The 21,893-nt window shown below is 44.0% G+C and overlaps 1 protein-coding gene across 1 annotated transcript; it reads right to left on the reverse strand.

Moving 5' to 3' along the window:
• Positions 1–10,068: 10,068 nt before the first annotated feature.
• LOC147435927 (uncharacterized) lies at positions 10,069–13,597 on the reverse strand (the record flags this gene model as incomplete). The annotated part of the gene is made up of 5 exons (XM_086487810.1): positions 13,349–13,597; positions 11,028–11,100; positions 10,688–10,884; positions 10,415–10,581; positions 10,069–10,150 (listed from the first exon to the last, which is right to left on the reverse strand). Coding segments are annotated over exons 1-5 (768 nt in total), but the record flags the coding sequence as incomplete, so codon positions are not given.
• Between the last annotated feature and the right edge of the window lie 8,296 nt (positions 13,598–21,893).

A 21,893-nucleotide genomic window follows, 5' to 3' on the forward strand; every position in this document is an offset into this window, starting at 1 on the left:
CCTTGCTAACATGAGTGTGTGTGGATCCAACGTTGGAGTCCAGATGTGGATATAGATTCCTTTACATCATACAATTCCCAAAGCAAACCACTACGCTAAGTCCCCTATCTTGTGATGCAAATGTTGCCAATTCCTCCCACCAAAATACTACCAAGTGTTGACCTCTCAAGAACTTGCCCGCCCCCCTCAAAGCAAACCACTATGCTAAGTCCCCTCTTTGTGATGCAAATATTACCAATTCCTCCCACCAAAATACTACCAAGTGCTGACCTCTGATGAGCTCCCCCCCCCCCCCTTCACGATACTGACCTCTCAATGCCTTTTTATAAGTGTTGGCTGCTTTAGATTAAGATAATTTGATGTGATTAAGGTAATCTAATCAGGGGAGACAAAGCAAGGTGGTCGGCCCTGGGTGGTTGACCCTTGCTTTGTCTTGGGAGTTATTATAAGGAAAAACCTCTAGGTGGGCCTTTGTGACCATCACCTTAGAGAGATGAGAATTTACAGATTTGGGATTTTTACAAGGCTTGGTTTGAAACTGGAAAAAATGATGACAACCTACGGTTTTTACTGAAGAGGGAATCATGGATGTGATGCCGAAAAATGTCGGCCTAGCTGGTGTCTCGGTGTAGCGCATTCGTCACTTTCGGGGCCGGGGCATTCCTTCGGCACCTTTGCTTGTTTTGGTGCCGGTATCGCGAGATTTAGGTCGTCTTCCTTCTTGTGGATGTCGATGGCGTTTGTTTTTTCTTCTTCTCTTTTTTAATGCTGTGAGTGCACGTGCGTATATGTGTGCGTGTAGATGTATGGGTGAGTGAGCGTGAGTGTGTGTATATATAGGTGTGTCGGCCAATGTGCGTGGGAATGGGGGGGAGAGTATATTATGTATATATATATATATATATATATATATATATATATATATATATATATATATATATATATATATATACATAATATATATAAACATATTTATTCTTTTAATTTCTAGATGGTTCTTATTGCAAAGAACGGCGAGGATGAGAGATGGGGAGAGTGTGTGCGAGGGCGCTGTGTGTGGGGAAGGGTGTGTCTGTGTGTGTGTGTGTGTGTCAGAGAGAGAGAGAGAGAGAGCGCATGAGAACGCAGCGCCTACGGGCTGAGAGCTAGAGTGAGGAGATAGCAGCCTGCACACTGCGCACGAGAGAGAGTAAGGGCGGGCTGAAGTGGTGAGGGAGGGAGAGGGAGATAGGGTGTGGTGTTTTCTTCCAATGCGCCCGCACGGGCTGGGTCTGGGAGCGAGCGAGAGAGAGAGCATGGCCTGGGTGGCCCGTATCCTACAGAGGGGGGGGGGGGGGGTTAGTCAACGGAAAAGAGGGGGGGCGGTTTAGGAGTTATAGAGAGAGAGAGGGTTTCCTATATGGCGGTCTCCCACCGTGGGGGAGAGTGAGAGAGAGTGTGTGAGTGAGGGGTGGGGGATAGGATAGGGAAAGAGTGGCTATGTGGAGAGGAGTGAATTGAAAGAGAGAGAGGGAGAGATTCTCTCCTTTTGTCCGCGGGGCCACTCTCCCAAGAGAGAGAGAGAGAGCTAATGGGAGGGGAAGATGGGGGGGGGGGGGTAATAGTATTGCGGCCCACTAGGGCTGGGATGTGGACGAGCAGAGAGAGAGAGAGAGAGAGAGAGAGAGAGAGAGAGAGAGAGAGAGATAGAGAGAGATAGAGAGAGAGAGAATATTTGAAAGGGAGAGAGGGAATATACAAAATGCGTGGCGACCCGCCTGAGGGTGTGACAGTGGTATCCCATCCTATGCGCCCACTGGGCCAGGTAATGCAGCGGTAGAGTAAGTGTGTGAGAGAGAATTGGCAGAGCCGAGCAGTAGGAGAGAGAGAGAGTCTCTGTCTTCTGGCAATAATGGATAGGTGTGGCCAAATTGTTGGCGCCCCGCTAGTGGTTAAGACTAGAGGGGTGGTGAATGTTAAAGAACTTTCCCTTTTTTTTGTTTTTTTTTTTCCCCTTTGGTAATATGCTCTCCCCTTCTTGGGGTATGGTTCTCGTGGTTGCGGTTTCAAAAACCGGCCGTCATTAGCCCTCCCATCTGGCTAGAGGCATTCATGCTTCTAGCCCTACCTCTGATTCTTTAGTTGTGGAGTTGGAGGGTTCTCCCTCTTCTGGAATATCTAGCATGAACTTTGGATCAAACCTAAGGAAAAACCGTTTTAGCCTCCATCCATTGACTCTAGTCTTGTAAATTCTCTCATCTGCTTCCATCAATTTATAGCTGCCATTGTCATAACGACTTTTGACAATGAGTGGTCCTTCCCATCGGGGTTGAAATTTATTGTCCTTCCTGGTGTCAAATCTGTTGTCGTATCTCAATACTAAGATGTATTTTTCCAGGCCCTTTTTCTTAAGCCCTTGATTGAAGGTGAGCCGACGTCGCTCTGCCTGCGCTGCATAGTGATTGATTGCTTCTTACCTATGTAGTTGGAGCCTTTCTAGATCCAGGATGTGGTTGCGAAGATTTACAATTGGGCGCTGTAATTGGCTAGCCATGACTCGTAAGCTGGCTATCTGTACCTCAATGGGTAGAATTGCCTCCTTTCCATAAACTAGATGGAAAGGGGTGAAACCTAATGATGTTTGGAAGGTCGTTCGGTAGGCCCATAGAGCGTCCATGAGATGTTTATACCAATCTCCTGTGTGATTATTCACCCGCTTTGTGATGATTTTGTAGATCATACCGTTTACCTTTTCTACCAGGCCATTACACTGTGGATAGTATGGGGTGGAATGTCGGCGTGTAATGACTAACTTTTTCATCAGTTCTCTCACCAGATCGCCTCTGAAACCTGGTCCCCTATCAGATATTATCTCAAGAGGAGTGCCAATACGGAAACAAATGTGCTCAAATATGAACTTTGCTACCTCTTGGGCTGTAACGCGGGTGGTGGTTGCTGCTTTTGCCCATCGGGTCATGTAGTCTACACCAACTAGAATGTATAATTTTCCTGATTGGGCCCTTGGTAGAGGACCGATTGCATCTATCCCCCACTTCTCAAATGGACCATATGAGATGATAGGAGTCTGGGGCTCATAAGTTAGTGTGCTATCACTAGCCACTTGACAGGCCTTGCATGCTTTAAACCAATGATGTACATCCCTGTTCAGGCTAGGCCAAGAATATCCTCCCTATAGAATCTTCCTATTGGTGATATCTAACGCAAAATGACCACCACAGACGCCATCATGGAAAATTGAAACTACCTTTGTAATCTCGCTGGAGGTTGGCACTCGCCTGAGAATCTGATCCTTGCCCTTACAATACAAGTGGTCGTTTACAAGGTGGTATCTTCAATAACCTTCCTTACCAGCCACTGTTTCTGGCCTTTAGTGTACCCTTTTGGACACTCTCCTGTATCTAGAAAGATAATGATATCAGGCATAACATCACTACCTTGAAAGAGGGGTAGTTTTAGTTTGATTGCTCCTATGTGAACGTCTTGTATTCTTTCCTTGGCTGGAGCATCTGTCTCCTGATTTTCTGTCTTTGGGACATGAAATAGTTGCACTGCTTCAAACTTCCTTAATAGATCCTTAACTTGGCATAGTTGACCAAGTAAAACCTGATTTTTACAAACCCAAGTGCCGTTTATCTGCTTTATCAAAAAGCAAAGCATCGCCAAACACATTTAGGCGTTGAATTTCTTGTGAAATACATTGTTCTAACCCAAGAATTAAAGCTGCATACTCTGCCTCTGTTGGAGTGGGAGTGTAAGCTGTCCGATGGAGAATACCCTTTCCTGTTGCTCATTGAAAATGACTATGCCAGCTGCAGACTGGTCCACTGTTCTCTTGTATGCTCCGTCAAAGAAAAGAGAGTGAGCTATTTCTAGCTTAGGACTTTCTACCATTGGTGTCTCTTCTTTTGCTTCCATGTTGACCTTCAGATTCTTCTCATAGTGGCGATGAGTAAGAATACCCGCTAAACTAGCCCTGGTGGATTTTTCTACTTGCATGGTGTAGTCAAACTCTTGTAATGTAACCAGCGAGAGATCCTAGATGAGACATCCATGTGTCGCATTACATATGAAAAAACCTCCTCCATTGTCAAAACTACAAAGGGTCTAGGCAGTAGATAAGAGTGGAACTTTGTGGTAGCAAACATTAGTGCGAGCACCATGTGTTCTACTATGGTGAATCCCTTTTCTGATGGGTCATGACACGACTAGAGAAGTAAATAGGACGCATGAAAGAAGTTTGGGGGTCCTTTTGCATTAATATGGCTCCGAGTGTATCACTTCCTATGCTGGGGTTCACATAAAATGGCTCTTCTCACTTGGGGGGTGAAATGATGGGAAGCGTAGCTAGGATTTGCTTCACCTCGGTAAATTGTTGTTCATTTTATTCACTCCATGAGAAGACATCCCTTTGGGTGGCTTGTTGTAGAGGGAGGACCACTTGAGATAGCAAGTGAATGAACTTGCTTAAGTATCTTACCTTTTGAAGAAAAGAAACCAAGTGCTTAGCTGTGGTGGGTGATGAGCTTGCATCTTGCTAGGGTCAGCCTCAATCCCTTTTGCTGAAATTACATGGCCAAGGAGAGTGACTTTGCTTTCGCCAATGTGACACTTATCCACGTTGAGCTGGCCACCCAAGGTTTGTAGCCTAGTCAGGCCATCATAGATCACTTTGCTGAAATGGAGGGAGCGTGAACTATAGATGCGAAAATCATCTATGAAGACTCATATTGATGTTCCAAAGTATGGTTGGAAGACAAAGGTCACATAGCACTGGAATGTGGCCGGAGCGTTGGTGAGGCCAAAAGGCATCGCTCTGTAAGCAAAACATCCCCAAGGTGTGATGAAAGTTGTCTTTTTCTGGTCTTCTTTCTCATTGCTAATCTGAAAGTATCCTGAGTAGCCATGACATACTGTGTAGCGCTCATGACCTGCCACTTCATTGAGAATTTCATCTTGGAATGGGAGGGGAAAACGATCCCTCTTTGTGGCTGCGTTGAGAGGTTTATAGTCCACACAAACTCTCCACTTGCCATTCTTCTTTGGTGTGACTACTATTGGAGAGACCCATTCTGAGTCTTCGACGAGGTAGAGTAAGCCTGCCTACAACAAATTCCTCACTTCTTTGAGTAGTGCCTCTTGTTGGATTACCCGAAGTCTTCAGAGCTTTTGCACTACAGGTTTACTTCCTTCCTTGAGTTTTATGTGGTGTTGTACTACTGTGATTCCTGTGATCTTATCATAGCCATCAATGAATAGCGTAGTGAAGCTACCTAGCATGGAGACATATTCCTTCCTCTCTTCATCGGCTAACTCATTTGAGAGCATCTGATGTAACTTATTTGCATCCTCTAAGGATTGCATACCTGATGGTTCCTCTTGGTTTGTCGGGGGTGCTTCAGATTGTGTCAATATTTTTGGGTCTTTAAGGATGACCCCCATCACTTTGATGCTACTGTCACTCTCTTCAGTTATTGTTGTCTCTTCTCCTAAGGTAGACGAATAGTCACTGGTGAACTCATCTTCTGAAGCCTTCAAGATCATGTTGCGTTGCTTCCTAGTCCTCATGTCATAGAATATGGACTTCCCTTTAGCGTCCTTCATCTGAATCATTCCGGTACTCCAATCTTGCTTAGCTTCCATAGCCATGAGCCAGTGTCTCCCAAGAATGATAGGGTAGACCTCCCCTTTGTGTGGCATGATGAACATGTCTACCTCCACTTCTGTATTGAATACCTTTACTTTAACCACATTCACAATGCCTACATATTTCACTCTTACATTATTTTCCATTTTGGCTCGGCAGTGTGCCGGCCTACTCACCTCTAGACCTAGATGGTGCATCATTTTTTCACTCATGACGCATATTTGCGCACCACCATCTATGTAGACGTTTAAGATTCGTTGCCCCTTGATGTGGGCATCCATGGTTGGTAGGATTTCGTCGAGATCCCTCCCAGAGATAGCCCCAGCTATCCTTGGTCTTGATTTCCTTGTACTTACCATCTTCGTCCATTGCCTCCTCATCCTTGGTGCAAGGTGTAGTAATTGGCGCCAAGTTATCTTCGGGCCCTGCATCAACACATCCTGAACTAAGTCATAGGGTTTAGTATACTCACCTAGTGAGAAATCTACGATGTCTATCTTCCATTGTGGTTTAGCCGCTTGCTTGCTAGATTCGGCTTTACCTTTCATTTTCTCCTCTTTTTGAGAGGCTTCTTCGTGCTTGGCACGCTTCACTCCCATGGCATCCACTTCTTCTACTTTTGCTTTCCCTTTGTGCTTCTCTTGAACTGGTTCTTCTACCTTTGCCTTCCCTTTAGCTTCAAGCTAATAACACTCACCGCTTGGTTTAGAGCAAGTGGTGGGGGTAGTGGTGGAATAAGAGGTTGTGGTTGTGGTTGTTGTACAGGTGGTCGAAGGATTTGGATTGGTGTAATCGGCCCTAGTTGCCTGGGTGGTGGTGGTCTTGCCCTTGTCGGAGAGATCTGATTCTGTCTCCCTCCTCTATTGAAATTCTGCCTTCTTGGATGTGGGCAGTAGTACATACCTTGGCCGTCTTCCCCGCAATTATAGCAGTGGTACTCTTGCTTTTGCCTTCGTTGTGCTCTTACTTGTTATGGATTTATGACGGGTGCATTCCCTTGCTGCACCAGATGCACAGATAAACTCTCGAGTTGGCTAGTGATGCGACTCAGCAGGTCTTGCTACTCTTCTGATGCCTCTTGTGGTTGGGCTCTATGAACGGCTGTTGCAATCACTGTGGATAGTTGGACTGAGCTTGATTCATCTGACTCGTTGACTCTTTCTTGCATGCGTAGATTCTTGTCTTTAAGGCGGGCTACTTCCACTACCAACTCATATGTTTCAGGAAACCTTCCGTTCACCTTCTCCTTAAGCGGCGACCACATGCCAGCAATGAGACGGTCCTTCTTTAGGAGATTAGGCGCTCCTTTACCTTACTCCAATGAGGCAACCCATCTCTCCCATAAGTCCACAGACTTGGACTCTTAGGTGGCATACTCTAGCAGAACTCCCTGCTTCAATTCCGTCAGTAGCTGCCATAGCTTCTCCGAGGTTGTGCCTCCACCAAACCTCTTCACAAAGGTAGCATGTAACACATCCCATGAATTTTTGGTAGCTTGGGGCAAAGCATTGTACCAAGACTATGAAAGTAGAGGAAAAATTCGAAGTCGTGAGGCGTCATCATCCTTGTTAAGAACCACACAAGTGATGTCAAAATCATCCAGAAAGTCAGTGGTGACGTCTTCTGCCTTCTTTCCACCACTGAACGTGGGGAAAGAAACACTTGCCATGGTAGTGACTCAGGAAATTACAAACTCTTTTTCTTTTTTCTTTTTATATTCTAATGACGGTAGCGGCTCATAGCGGCTTTTTATAGAGTTGGGTGGATAGATTAAAACAAGATAAAGATGGAAACATTGAAGGAGTGGTGGTAATCCAATATGGGGAGAATGATAGGGTTTGGGGAGCTAAGGATTTGTCTTAGCACCTCAGCGCCGAACAAATACACAATCTTCCGTTGGTAGAAGATCTTCCTATCTACATAAATATTCACATGCATATGCTGTAGAAATCTAAACGGGAACGCTGTTGGCCTGTTTTTCATCATGCACATAGAGTGGAACACTTACTTATACTCTTACTGTGCCGGTGTTGATGAGTCGGAACATCGGAGGTCGTCACCTTTCATAGGCTCTACTTTTCCTTCGTCGCTCAGCACGTATAGGGTGATGGCTCCCAACCTTTTGGCTAGCAGCAACTACAGATGATTACCGTAGTCGGTGTGTTGCATGAATTCCACTCCATTCAACTGTAATTCGTCTCGAGCCCACTGGGTTTCACCCATGGTGGAGAGCTTCTTCAGGATAAGCTGTATGGGGAGAGGAGGAAGACCCTCTACCCGTCTTCCAAAACAGCGAGAGAAGTAGCCGAACCACTCTTCCTTAGGGCATGGGAACCTTCTTACCACTTCTACTTCAGGATTGTCAAAAGGACTGGCAATACTCGCATGCGTCCTATGAATCGGTAGGTGAGCTTCCGCCGTTTAGCCTCGGATGAGCTTCTCTTTGGCAAACTGGGTACGATCCGGCTTTCCGAACTTGAAGCACTCGCTTGGCCGGATGCTTCTTCCTTTGGGGTCATGCGTTTCCAGACAGGCTTAGGCTTTCCTTACCTTTGGCTCGAGCAGCCCCTTTAGGCCATTTAGGAGTAGAGGTTATACCTTTGTATTACAGTTTCCTTAGGAAAGAGAGGCCTTACCGTTTTCTTTCCTCCTTTGATATGGACGACTTCCTCGTAGTGAGTGTCGATGTAGACGATTTCACCCCCTTCGTTGCCTTCGTTTGCTGGCACTCATTGACAGTGTGTTTTGGTTGATAGTAGTGATAGCACTTCATAGGCCTCCCACCTGATGCTCTCAATTTGTGGTTAGAAGGAGCAACATGAGATGGGGAGCTTACCTCTTGAATAGTGACCACACTACAGCCTCACAGTAGTACTTCAATGACGGCGGCTAGTGCCTCCTTAGTCTCCTCCTCTTCCGTCCTCCAGTTAGAGAACTCCTTTAGCCATTTGTTCATGATTGATGAGGTTCGTTGCTTTCAGCATTGTAAACTGAAGGTTTCTTGGAATCCCTCCTCCGTGGGGGCACCAAATGACGGGCGCAAAGCGCGACATGGACCTCGACGGCCTCTAAAACGCTAGGAGCCGATGCACGCCGCAAGCCGGTCATGGTAAAGCGAACAAGGGGCACCACCTAGCTTTGAGCGGCTAGGATGCATAGAACAGTGATTTGAAATATCACTAATTCTACACGCACACACAGAAAGAGAGAGAGAGAGAGAGAGAGAGAGAGAGAGAGAGAGAGAGAGAGAGAGAGAGAGAGAGAATAGAGAGAATAGATAGGTGATGAAAACCCTCGGGGGTGTGAGGGAGAATTATTCTCTTGCCATATTTACAACAACCTTATTTTTGACGAGGTGGCACATCATGGTGATAGAGAGATAGAGGGAGAGATAGTGAACCTACTTGGTGCGTTCTCTAGAGATGACTCATTGACATGAAACCTTGCTAAGATGAGTGTGTGTGGATCGACTGTTGGAGTCAAGATGTGGATATTGATTCCTTTACATCATACAATTCCCAAAGAGAACCACTACACTAAGTCCCCTCTCTTGTGATGCAAATGTTGCCAATTCCTCCTACCAAAATACTACCAAGTGATGACCTCTCAAGAACTTGCCCCCCCCCCCCCCCCCCAACGATACTGACCTCTCAGTGCCTTTTTATAGGTGTTGGCTGCTTTAGATTAAGATAATATGATGTGATTAGGGTAATCCAATTCGGGGAGACAAAGCAAGGTGGTCAGCCCTAGTTGGTTGACCCTTGATTTGACTTGGGAGTTATTATAAGGAAAACCTCTAGGTGGGCCTTTGTGACCATCACCTTAGAGAGATGAGAATTTACAGATTTGGGATTTTTACAAGGCTTGGTTTTGAAACTGGAAAAAATGATGACAACCTGCGGTTTTTACTGAAGAGGGCGTCATGGATGCGATGCTGGTGAATGGCGGCCTAGCTGGTGCGTTGGTGTAGCGCATTCGTCACTTTCGAGGTCGGCCGGGGCATGCCTTTGGCGCCTTTGCTTGTTTTGGTGTCGGTGTCGGTGTCATGAGAGTTAGGTTGTCTTCCTTCTTTTCGATGTCGATGTCGTTTGGTTTTTCTTCTTCTTGTTTTTTATGCTGTGAGTGTGCGTATATACGTGCGTGTATATGTATGGGTGCGTGAGTGTGAGTGTGTGTATATATAGGTGTGTCGGCCAATGTGCGTGGGAGTGGGGGGGGAGAAGTATATTATGTATATATATATATATATATATATATAAATATATATATTTATATTTTTTATTCTTTTGGTGGTTCTTACTGCAGAGAACGGCGAGGATGAGAGATGGGGAGAGTGTGTGCGAGGGCACTGTGTGTGGGGAAGGGAGTGTGTGTGTGTGTGTGTGTGTGTGTGTGAGAGAGAGAGAGAGAGAGAGAGAGAGAGAGAGAGAGAGAGAGAGAGAGAGAGAGAGAGAGAGAGATAACGCAGTGCCTACGGGCTGAGAGCGAGAGTGAGGACATAGCAGCCTACGCACAGCGCAAGAGAGAGTGAGGGCGGGGTGAAGTGGTGAGGGAGGGAGAGGGAGATAGTGTGTGTGGGTGTGGCATTTTTTTCCAATGCTCCCACACGGGCTGGGTCCGGGAGCCAGAGAGAGAGAGAGAGAGAGAGAGAGAGAGAGAGAGAGAGAGAGAGAGAGAGAGAGAGAGAGAGAGAGAGAGAGAGAGAGAGAGAGAGAGAGAGAGAGAGAGAGAGAGAGAGAGAGAGCATGGCCAGGGTGACCCGTATCTGACATAGGGTGCAAAAGGGGGGGAGGGGGTATAGTCAACGGAAAATAGGAGGGGAGGTTAGGAGTTATAGAGAGAGAGAGAGAGAGAGAGAGAGAGAGAGAGAGAGAGAGAGAGAGAGAGAGAGAGAGAGAGAGAGAGAGAGAGAGAGAGAGAGAGAGAGAGAGAGAGGGCTTCCTATATGGCGGGTTCCCACCGTGGGGGAGAGTGAGAGAGAGTGTGTGAGTGAGGGGTGGGGGATAGGATGGGGAAAGAGTGGCTATGTGGAGGGGAGTGAACTGAGAGAGAGAGAGAGAGAGAGAGAGAGAGAGAGAGAGAGAGAGAGAGAGAGAGAGAGAGAGAGAGAGAGAGAGAGAGAGAGAGAGAGAGAGAGAGAGAGAGAGAGAGAGAGAGAGAGAGAGAGAGAGAGAGAGAGAGAGAGAGAGAGAGAGAGCTAATGGGAGGGGATGATAGGGGGGGGGGGGGGGGGGAGGGGGTTATAGGCTGGGGGTCCACCAGAGTTGGGAAGAAAACAAGGGGGGTATAGGGAGGAGAGTGAGGCCGAAGGGGGTGTGGACGAGAGGGGAGATGGTGGTGGGGGGGTATAGTATGGCGGCCCACTAGGGCTGGATGTGAAGGAGCAAAGAGAGAGAGAGAGAGAGAGAGAGAGAGAGAGAGAGAGAGAGAGAGAGAGAGAGAGAGAGAGAGAGAGAGAGAGAGAGAGAGAGAGAGAGAGAGAGAGAGATATAGAGAGAGAGAGAGAGAGAGAGAGAGAGAGAGAGAGAGAGAGAGAGAGAGAGAGAGAGAGAATATTTGAAAGAGAGAGAGGGAATATACAAAATGCATGGCAGCCCTCCAGAGGGTGTGACAGTGGTATCCCGTTCTATGCGCCCACTGGGCCAGGTGATGCAGCAGTAGAGTAAGTGAGAGAGAGAGAATTGGCGGAGCCGAGCAGTAGGAGAGAGAGAGGCTCTGTCTTCTGGCGATAATGGAGAGGTGTGGCCAAATTGGTGGCGCCCCGTTAGTGGTTAAGCCTAGAGGGGTGGTGAATGTTAAAGAACTTTCCCTTTTTTTTTTTCTTTTCCTTTGGTAATATGCTCTCCCCTTTTTGGGGTATGGTTCTCGCGGTCACGGTTTCAAAAATCGGCCGCCGTCACCATCATTATCAAAGATTGACAATGAACAACCCCCACCCCACCAACCGCAAGCAGAACCATTTAGAGCTAGAGTGGTGCACAGAGATAGTGAATCAAAGACATAGCCACTATGGAAACATGTTGAGATATCGCGCGCACATCAAGTGCCAGTGGCGGGGAGGACTCTACCCCGTGGCCAAGGAGCTCTCCCTACAACAGATTATTGAGAGGCAAGGGAAGACAGGATGATGAGGATCCGGCACCACCAACGGCAAAGCATATAAATCACCACAAATAAAAAAAATTTAAGAAGCCCAAGCGTCTCCCACCAGCAAATGTGCAACTGTCCCCAAGACAACCTCAGCATCGTCACAAAATTTCAAGGAATTTGCAAATATCCGGCACTACCAAAAGACAACTAAGCTGCTGGTTTGACAACAGAGATCAGCCAAACAGGAATCTGATCTACGCGCTCTTATGGCCACCCCCCTTTTTGCCTTTTTTGGCATTGTTTGCACCCTAGGATACCAGAAATGCACATATGTTTTAAAAAATCAAGTGTTCATGCATCAACTACATTATAGGGGGAAAACACTGTCTAGACAATTGAATTGAAGGTGCAGGAGTAATTTACAAGTCTCCTGGCCGGATGCAGACAATGCCAAAAAAAAGTTGAAGGGGGTTGGCCACAAGGGCGCGCAGATCATCCAAACAGAGGTCCCTATTTGGCGGATCTATGCCCCCTTGTGGCCACCCCCTTTTGACCTTTTTTCCATTGTCTGCATCCCAAGAGACTTGTAAAGCACTCCTACACCTTCAATTCGATTCTGCAGATAGTATTTTCCCCTCCACTCACACCCACACCCTCGACCCTCCCCCCTAGACATCGTCCCCATTGACAATGGGTTTTTGTGCAAAGCAAGGACACCAGTAACTAAATCACAACACTAAGTTCAAGAATTTATAAGATAAAGAGACGCTATTGAAAAGAATGTACAAGATAGAGAAACAATTCTATAAATTTTATTGATTTTGGGAGGACAAAGGTTTACATCAAAGAGCCCATAATTTTCTTAGCCATTTCATGGCACCTCTCTTGCATGTAAGGCAACTCCCTGGCTAAGAGGAAGTGTGCTATCATGTTAGGATCAGTTGAGCCAATAGAAGCATGTATCCATATCTGCACAAGACCCTTTCCATGGAAGCCAGTGCCAAAATCTGTGCATACAAGGAATCTACGCACTTGGAACACAAGATGCGCAATTTGGGCAATGGTGCTTAAACAAAAAAATTAATTTGCTCAGAGATTTCAATGACCACATCATGAAATAGCCTTGGGGAGTGAACTTGTGTACAATGGCAACGTCACCAGGGGGGGTTTCCTATGTAATGTGAAAGGGAGGAATGTGGTCCAAAGGCCACCCGCTTTGTCGCACATCCTTGTTGCAAACTCATCAACCTCCAGGAAGTCCTATCATAAATAATCCAAGTGTAAGAAAAAGATAGTTAATGCTAGCACAAACAACCTTGAAATTAGGGTAGAGGTTAGATCTTGCTCCTTATTCTTCTCTTGCCTTTGGCATCCCGATCAATGCATGATTTCATTGCATCCACAGTCTTTGGCTCATCAGATGGGGGGTTTTGCACTTGAGTAGGCATCCTTGCCCCCTCAAGCTTCGCTTGCGTGGTCTTGAAATCTTTGTCAGCCAAGACCTCCACACACACCAATGCAATAGTGTCAGTAACAGTCACCGATTGGAAGGATCTTGCTTTCAAGGGCATCTGGCGTACTGTTTAAGTGAAATTGGGTGCTAGTGCATAGCACCCTCAAACACTCATCAATGTGTACACCGAATGCTTTCTCCAAGTCATGTAAAAAAATGTACTCCTCTCCATCCACTACGGCTGACAGAAAGCAATTGACTTCTACTTTGGGGATAGCCTCATCTATCAATAGTGCATGCTTTGGAGTGTCACTAGTGCCAGCCCCAGTGATGCCTTTTTCAATCACTTCCTTGAGCCCCCTATGGTACTCAAGCCGAAGTGCCCGGCCTTTCGCTACTACAGGGCTCATGGGGACACCCTCGTGCTCCTTGGAATCCTTGATGAAGGACCCAACCTGAAGGTGTGGAAGGGTGAATCTCCTCTAACTTGGGTTCCTCCACTGACAAGAAAGATGAGCATAGCCAGCCACGAGAGGTACTCCACTCCCAATTTTCACTTCTTTAGTGCTGCCACCCCTGGGGCCTGCTCGTCCAAGAAATGACTTGCATCGGCGGCAATTCTTGGAATCATCACAACCGCTTGGAGAACGGATGATAACCTTTGTGGATGTAGCGCAAGAGATCGTAAGGCACCGAGATCCTTGCATGTTGAGGGATATAAATGACAAATTTTATGATATGCTCCTCCATGAACGCTAAAATGTCAACAAATGCATCCATGTGGATGAAAATTGTGGCGTCTGGGTTGGGGAGACGAGTGAAGAAGGTGTGAAGATCCAACTTCTCCTTGTAGTTGGTGTCGTCAAGGAAGAGGGTGATGCGTGACAAGGGGGTGGATGTGGGCGCAAATGCAGAAGCTATGGAGGCATCCATATCGGGTGTAGACAGTAAGTAGAAGATCTCAAGGGTTGCAAAAGTGAAAAGCTAGAACAAGTAATCCAGCCCCGCCTTTCATAATGTGACTTTTTTAAAGAAGGCACTTTTTCCAAAAAAACTTCTAAAAAAAGGTACTTTTACCAAAAATGGACTTTTGTCTCATTGTGATGCTTAAGTTTTAATAATAAATAAAAAAGACATTGAAACCACAAGTCCGCTATTATAGAATGAACAATAATATTCAAAGTCTAAAATTTGTCGAAGCAAAACAAAACGTACACCAAAAAACCCTAAAACTCAAGATTTTTACAAAACTTTTGAAACATCATTCTCTACTACCCACCAAAGCCTCCCCAAAACTATTACATACCTAAAAAGTGATTTTCTCTCTCTAGAACCCCTTTTCCAAGACCTCCTTGGCTACAAACATCACACTCACCCTTTACGCCAACAATTTCTCTCTCTACTATCATCTCCATTGATGCAATAAGAAAGGTCCTCACTCCTCCCTTACCACCTCCCATTGCCACACCAAGCAAGGATCATCCACCTTCTCTTATCTCCATTGCCACCATGCTCCCTTTTGCCACTACCAGCTCCCATTGGCACACCAAGAAAACACATTCCCTTTCTCCTACCTGCATTTTAGCAACAAGCAAGGTCCTCCTTCTCCTCCTAGTTTTCTTTTCTCACCCATGGCCATCTCTACTCCAAAATGGTAGCCAAAAGATGAAGTCACAACACTTTCATGTCACAGAAAAAAAGGTACATATGGTGAGTGGGTGCCACAAGAGTTCACCAAAGGCGCTTGGGTAAACATGCAACCATCTCCTATTGGCCCTCACTATGTTCCAAACCGTGCAAACTTAGACAATCATTGGAAAGGAAAGCTTCTTGGTTTCAAGGATTGCAATGATAAGGGGACCGTAGCCATTGTGCAACATGTTTTCTCAATGTCATGCATGCAATTGCAACACCTAGCTCGATTTCTAGCACATTGTAAGTACATGTTTTGAGAATACAAAGCTAGGTGTGAAGTTACAGTGGAATGCTTATTTGGCTTCCTAATTATGATTTGCCAGTATTTTATAGTCATATTTTCATCCACATTAGTGGAGGAGAAGCCACTGCATAGTCTCTCCGGCACATTCAATGCTATACATGCGGATATTGGAGCAACAATTTTTGCACACCTTTGCCCAACCAAACTGGTTTAAAGAAGATTTTTTCTTCTATTCTCACTCATATATTTTACCTACTTCTATACAAGGGCATGGGAAGCTTGAACGCATCAAAATATCGTCCTTATTAAGTATGGAGTGGCCACAACCAGATTCATGGTCGGTAGCATCTTTCAAAAAAAAGATGGTAATAGATGTCCAGAACTCCTTGAAGTATTCTAAAGCTTCTAGGTCTGTGCGCTTGAGTTGATGTTTTCCTATTCATTGTTTTTTGCATATCTTCAAAGAGTTTTAATTTGTAGAGACTACCACAATGCTTGTATGTAAAGATTTGCATTATGAGGATTTAGGAGGGGGGGGGGGGGGGTTAGAAGAGGACTCGGGTTTTGTGGAGGGCATGCACAATGGGGATAGATACCATTGTAAAGGTATTGGAATGCGCTATTTAAAATCCTACACCTCCTTGTACATACAATTTCACTACGATTGTTGGATATGCAACCTTGGAGTGTGGACACCCTTACAGTGTTCCTGATAGGAAGAAGAGGTGAATATTCCTCTAATAAAAAAGAGACCTCAATAGGTAGAGCAAATCCCAAAGTCTCAGGTACAATGCTCTATGGAGGAAGCTTAGCCGGCTAAGAGAAGAAAGATTTGCATAGTGGGTTGATGGAAAAAAGAAATTCAAAGAGGCACAAGTAGCTTCTCCATCCAAATCCAAATGATGTCGAGCTAGATGCACAGCTTGAGAAGATCAAGGAACAAAGGAGACTAGAATTCAAAGAAATTCAAAGAATCACAAGTATCTTCTCCATCCAAATCCAAATGATGGCGAGCTAGATGCACGGCTTGAGAAGATCAAGGAAGAAAGGAGACCAAATTCTCAAGCAAAAGTTAGATTGGCAGGCTCCACACAACAAAAAATCCATGAATTATTGAAGTGGAAAGATAAGGTGAGAACAAAGGAAGAGTCTAAAAGACAAAGAACAACCAACTTCGGTTCACCTTTGGACTCTCCTCAAATTCAACAGTCACATCATGAGGAGACTTCTCACGACACAATGATGAAGAAACACAACAAATGGTCCTTCTGAAACAACCATATCCACCTTCTCTTGATCAACAAGAAAGAGAGTCTCTAGCTAAAAAGGAAGATCACAAATGCTTGAGGAAGATCAACATTTCCAATTACAAATAGAAGCAGAGACAGCTTAGAAAAGAGAGACCCAAGTAAAAATAGATTTCCACCCTCCCAACCAAAAAAATGTGGATGTGGCAAAGTGAAGTTTAGAGGAATTTTATCTCAAAGATCATCTTGAGATGATTGAGCTACAATTTAGATGTCAAAAGGTGATAACACAACTTCCGGTTGAAGATATGAAAGATGCTAAATCAGACATTCAAAAAGCACAACAAGAGATAGAGAAGCTAAAAGAGCAAGTCAATAGCCTATATAAGGATAAAGTGCAGCTTAGATGGCCCTCACAAAAGAGAAAGAAGAAACTGCAAGCATCTACAAGGATCTAGAGAAACAAATTGAATTGAACATAGAGATCTAGGTGGAGCAACAAGCTCTTGAAGAGGTTTTGGAGGGTGAAAAGAAGGAATACTTGAAGTTGTGCAACTCTTATGACATTGTCTAGCACACACTTTTGACCCTCATAGAAAATCAAGACATAGCTGCACCTACTTCTACATCACAATCATCCACATCAAATTTTGAGGAGATAAAAGCATTGAAGGTGGAGTCAGAGCAAGAAAAGTTACGGAGGCAACTTTTGATTGCCATCATTCTTGCCACAAAATCACAAAAAGAAGAGAAATTTAAAGACCTCCAAGAGCAATTAGCAAAGTCTAAGGTGGACCCTATTTCCCAATAAGAGATACACACCATTTGAGAGATACAAGCTAAAGGTATGGAATTGGGTGCTTTAGAGACAAAGACACTTATCCAAATCACCCAAAGCCCACATATCAAATTTGAAAGTATTGAACTGTCTCCATTGGACCTACCAGGAACATCATCTAGGGGAGGGATGCAAGAATTTGAAGAAGAAAAAGAGTTAGTGGATGCAAGAGACGAGCTCAAGAAGTGGAATAAAAATATGTTGAAGATGTCCACAAGGAGTATATGCTTTATAAGCTCAAGGTCCTATAATCTGCAACTCATTTAATGATCAAAACATACGAATCTGTCAAGAATTTTGGCCATGAGAGTTTTTATTTACCACAAATGAAGCAACATTCCATTCAGTGGAAGAGAAAGCTACTTCCAACACTAGAACCAAATGCAAAAGGCAACTATGAGGGAGTCCAAATAACCACAGAACATATGTTTCTCATCCTAGAGAACCAACCTCTATGGCATAAAAAATGGTTTGAAAAGTGGCCCGAGGATGAGACAATCATAAGGAAGTGAATGGGGTATAGGAGGGCCTCTTCATTTGGCAGTTTAAGGAAATTCTTAAAGCTTAAACAAAGTTTGACCAAGCCTAAAAGAGTGGGAAAAAAGGATTATGCTTGGCTTTTTAAAATTACCATTGTTGTATTTTATTTTTGCTATTTTAACCCAAAAGAGGGGTGGGTAACTGAATATTATAACATGTATTTATGAATTTTAAAATGTCTTTTTTCCATTGCTATCCTCTCTCTCTTGCCTAAAAACCACTCTCGCTCACTTAGATATCGTTAAAGTAGGCACTTTTCAATCCTCTCCCTATCAAAAAGTAGATTTGTCATATACTCTCACTAAATTCTCTCTAAAATGTGAGCCAACTCTCTCTCTCTCTCTCTCTCTTCCTCTTTTCTCTCTTGTCACATCCTTGTTCCAATCATTGAAGGGTCACTCTTTGTTGTCTACTACTAACAAAAAGTGCAGATCCTCCAAGGTTACAAATCTGCTCTCTCTACCACTCTCTCTTTTTTCTCTCTCTCTCTCTCTCTCTCTCTCATGCTTCTGGCACTTGAACTGCAAGTGAGAGCAATGGGCAACTCCATTACCTCTGTGTGCAATAGCACATCTCTTTCTGAAATATTCATAATCAACATTTTGAATTTGAAAGAGATTAAGTTGCATTCCCTCTCTTAATTCCCTCCACAACAAGGTCCTTTTCTCATATCTCTGAGTATAATCCATTTTTTCCTCCATATCCACTGTGCTTGCTGCAATTACCATTACAATTTCTATCTCTAATCTTCTTGATAAGCTAATCATACTGTCATTGAATCCACCTCCACCGCAAGACATTACTAACAAGCAAATATGTTATCAATTAAATGCAGATTTGGAGCAAGACTATGCTACTATGCAACTTGGAACAACTAATCCTAATGCTATAGATCAACTACACAAGATTGGGAGCAAGACAATCAGCTTATGGGTTGATGGATATATTTATCCAAGAGATCCTTTAGCCAATGAATCACCTCCCTTTTGGAATGTCACTGAGCTACTACGTTTTGTAGGAGATGGAAGAGACGGCCTGCTTGGCTATTATTGGAGATTATGTTTAGATTTCATCAATGAAAGGGAAGCAAGACAACAGCTCTTTGCTGCATATTCATCATTGCAGAAGAAATACGTGAAGGATATTCATCAATTCAGAGATGAATCTAATGAAAAGATGAGTTGAACAATGAGATGATGAAGGTCTATATTATTTAATGGCCCAGTAACTTGTACGTAGTGGAAAATAGCATGAACATAGTGAGAATTTCATTAGAATAGATTCCTAATGAGCATAGCAAGAGTGCTTGGGTGGAGAGAGAAACAAAAAGCATAACACCTAGTTAGAAATAGGCATAAAAGATACTTCAAAAGAGAGAGAAATTAAGCTATTGACAACATTTGAGGACTGGATTTTCATGGAGCCGGCTCCCCCTCCAAAAGGCTTTGTATTATAAGTTTCCCCCATCAAGGGAGACATTTTACAATACAATTCTTCGTGATCCTTCAATAACTAGCTAGTGCAATGAAGATGGAAACTTAAAGCACTAAGAAAAACACTTATAAAACACAACATCAATTCCCTCACGGTCTTAGACCCAAGACCTCACACACCTTCAAAGATGGAGAGAGCTAGCGGGGTATGAGAGTAGATAGAGAGGAAGGAGTAGTCTTACGAGAATTATTATTCATTATTTTATTAAGTGTTTTTTTAATGAATTAAACTAGATTTACTATAGCCTAATTCTCAGTGGTCGACCTCCATGGCCATCCAATAGGATATGAGTGCACCTTGTGGGCATCTGGGCTAGGGAGATGACATGTGTCCCTCATTCCCTTTGTGTAAAGCAAGCTTGTGAGTGTGTGTGTGTGTGTGTGTGTGTGTCTCTCTCTCATCCCCTACTTTTTCAAGGATTGCCCCCTCCTTTGTAGGAGTTTTGAACACTTTTGGTACACACACAAAGCATCCAATTTCCCTAGTGTTTGACCTTTGGACATAACCTTTGAATTTTGGAACCTTAGCATTTTGGAAGTCTTAATGGGTTGAACCTTAGGGTCTTTAAAGACCATTGTTGCTCTTTTGCAGATGGACCCCCCTTTGGATCCCTATTTTCCCTCGTTTGGATCCCTATTGTGGCTGGTCTGCCAGCTTAACCAATATTCTAGCTTTTTCTCCCCTGGCACTTACCCATATTAAATGATCAGTTTAACATGAGAAAATCATTTAGGAGAATTAGATATAGTTATTATGACATTACCTCTCGCTTGAAATTATAGTCGTCCTCAACTATGGGATAGAGAAGATAAAGCCTATTCATTAGTCCTTTTTCTAGCCGGGTAGAGGATCCCTATCTTACCCCACGACATCATTCCAAAATGGATGACTAATTCATTTGGAGCTTGAGAGCCAAAGGCTGGCGCAAGCATGTCTGTGCATTAGTTGTATCAATCTTCCATAGTAGAGTGACAAGCTTTACTTGGTGTTTGGAAGACGTCGTCTTTACAAACTTGATTCTAAGCATGCATACCACTTAACATTTGTGCACAATAAAGAAAAAGAGAGTCTTGTAAGACAAAAACTTTGCTCATTTTAAATATTTGTACATTTGCTTACTCTAGGGAAGCATTGTAAGCATTGACAAGGTTTATCCTTTAATTGAATGCCTTGCATCCATGTAGCATCTTCAAATATATAGTTCTTAATATTAATAAGATATCATCAGATAGTCTTACCGCCTCTTAATACCTTGTCTTCATGTTAGAGAATGGACTTGGGATGCAACAACTCTTCTTGGTCCTTGATGGGCCGGTGGGTCTTCAATTGTTGGTTCTTGAGGTGTCTCTTCTTTGTAAGGCTTTAGTAGGCTCACATGATATGCATTGTGTATGAGACAATGGTTGGGCAACTTGAGTTGATAGGCCATCTCATTGATTGGTCTAAAAATCTGGAAGGGACCATAGTACCTTTTTGCTAACTTAGCATAGTACTTTTGGTGTCCCGTAGGATTCTTGCCTGTCGTGTGACTTAATCTAGCCTTGGGAAATTTAAGTAAGACCCAATCATTTTCTTCAAAGTCTTGAGCTCTTATGTGCTTATTAGCAACAGCCTTTTTCCGCCTTTGATGCGAGATAGAGATAGCATCCTTAATCTTTTGCAGATATTCTTGTACGTCTCGACTATACTTATCTGCAGCGAAGATCTTCCCATGTACCTTAAGTAGCAGGGGACTTTTTTATCTTTCCTCAATTACCTCGAAAGGTGCTTTCCCCGTGGAAATATGTACAGTGTTAATTTAGGCATACTCCACTAAGGGTAAGTACTTCTCCCATTGGGACCTTTGATCTACTTCCGTTACATAGGCTTTGAGTAGATCAAGAATTTTTAGGTTAGCTATTTCACTTTGGCCATCCGTTTGTGGGTGATAGGCCGAAGAGAAATTTAGCCTTATCCTTGAATTCTCAAAGAGACCCTTCTAGAAATTACTGGTCATTATAGGATCTCTATCGGACACTATGGACATTGGCAAGCCATGGTACTTGAAGATTTGTGAGATGAAGAGGGTTTCGATCCCTTTTAGGGTAGACTGAGTCCCTCTATGCCCCGCATAAGGAGGAGCATGAGATTCATACATTACTTTCTCACGTAGTGAGTTAGTAACGCATAGTCTATTTCCATAGAGAAGATAACCATCTTTTAAGGTAAATGTTTTCTCTCTGGTCCCTAGTGCAAGCGCAAAAATCAGATCTCTAAAATCGAGATCAATAGCATACTCATCTATCATAGAAGATAGATCATTGTGAGTTGCTATGGAAACTGCATTCACTCTCGACCATCTTGAGAGTTCATCGGCTACTTGATTATGCTTGCCATCAATGGGAGCAATATGAAAATGAAATTGCAAAAGAAAAATTTTCCGCCTCATTTGTTTGTCGAAGAGCTTGGTCTGTGTCATGAAGTACTTAAGGCTTCGGTGATCGGTTTGCAGAATGAAAGGAGTCCCCAATAATTAGTGCTTCCATGATCTAAGGCAGGTAGTACTGTGAGGAGTTCCTTTTCATATATGCCTAGAGCTTGCTCAACAGGGTCGAGCCTCTGACTTTCATAGGCTATGGCGTGCCCTTCTTGGAGCAAAACAACTCCAA

This window comes from Adiantum capillus-veneris, chromosome 18 (genome assembly GCF_014529385.1).
Source record: "Adiantum capillus-veneris isolate H3 chromosome 18, ASM1452938v2, whole genome shotgun sequence".
Lineage (NCBI taxonomy): Eukaryota > Viridiplantae > Streptophyta > Polypodiopsida > Polypodiales > Pteridaceae > Adiantum > Adiantum capillus-veneris.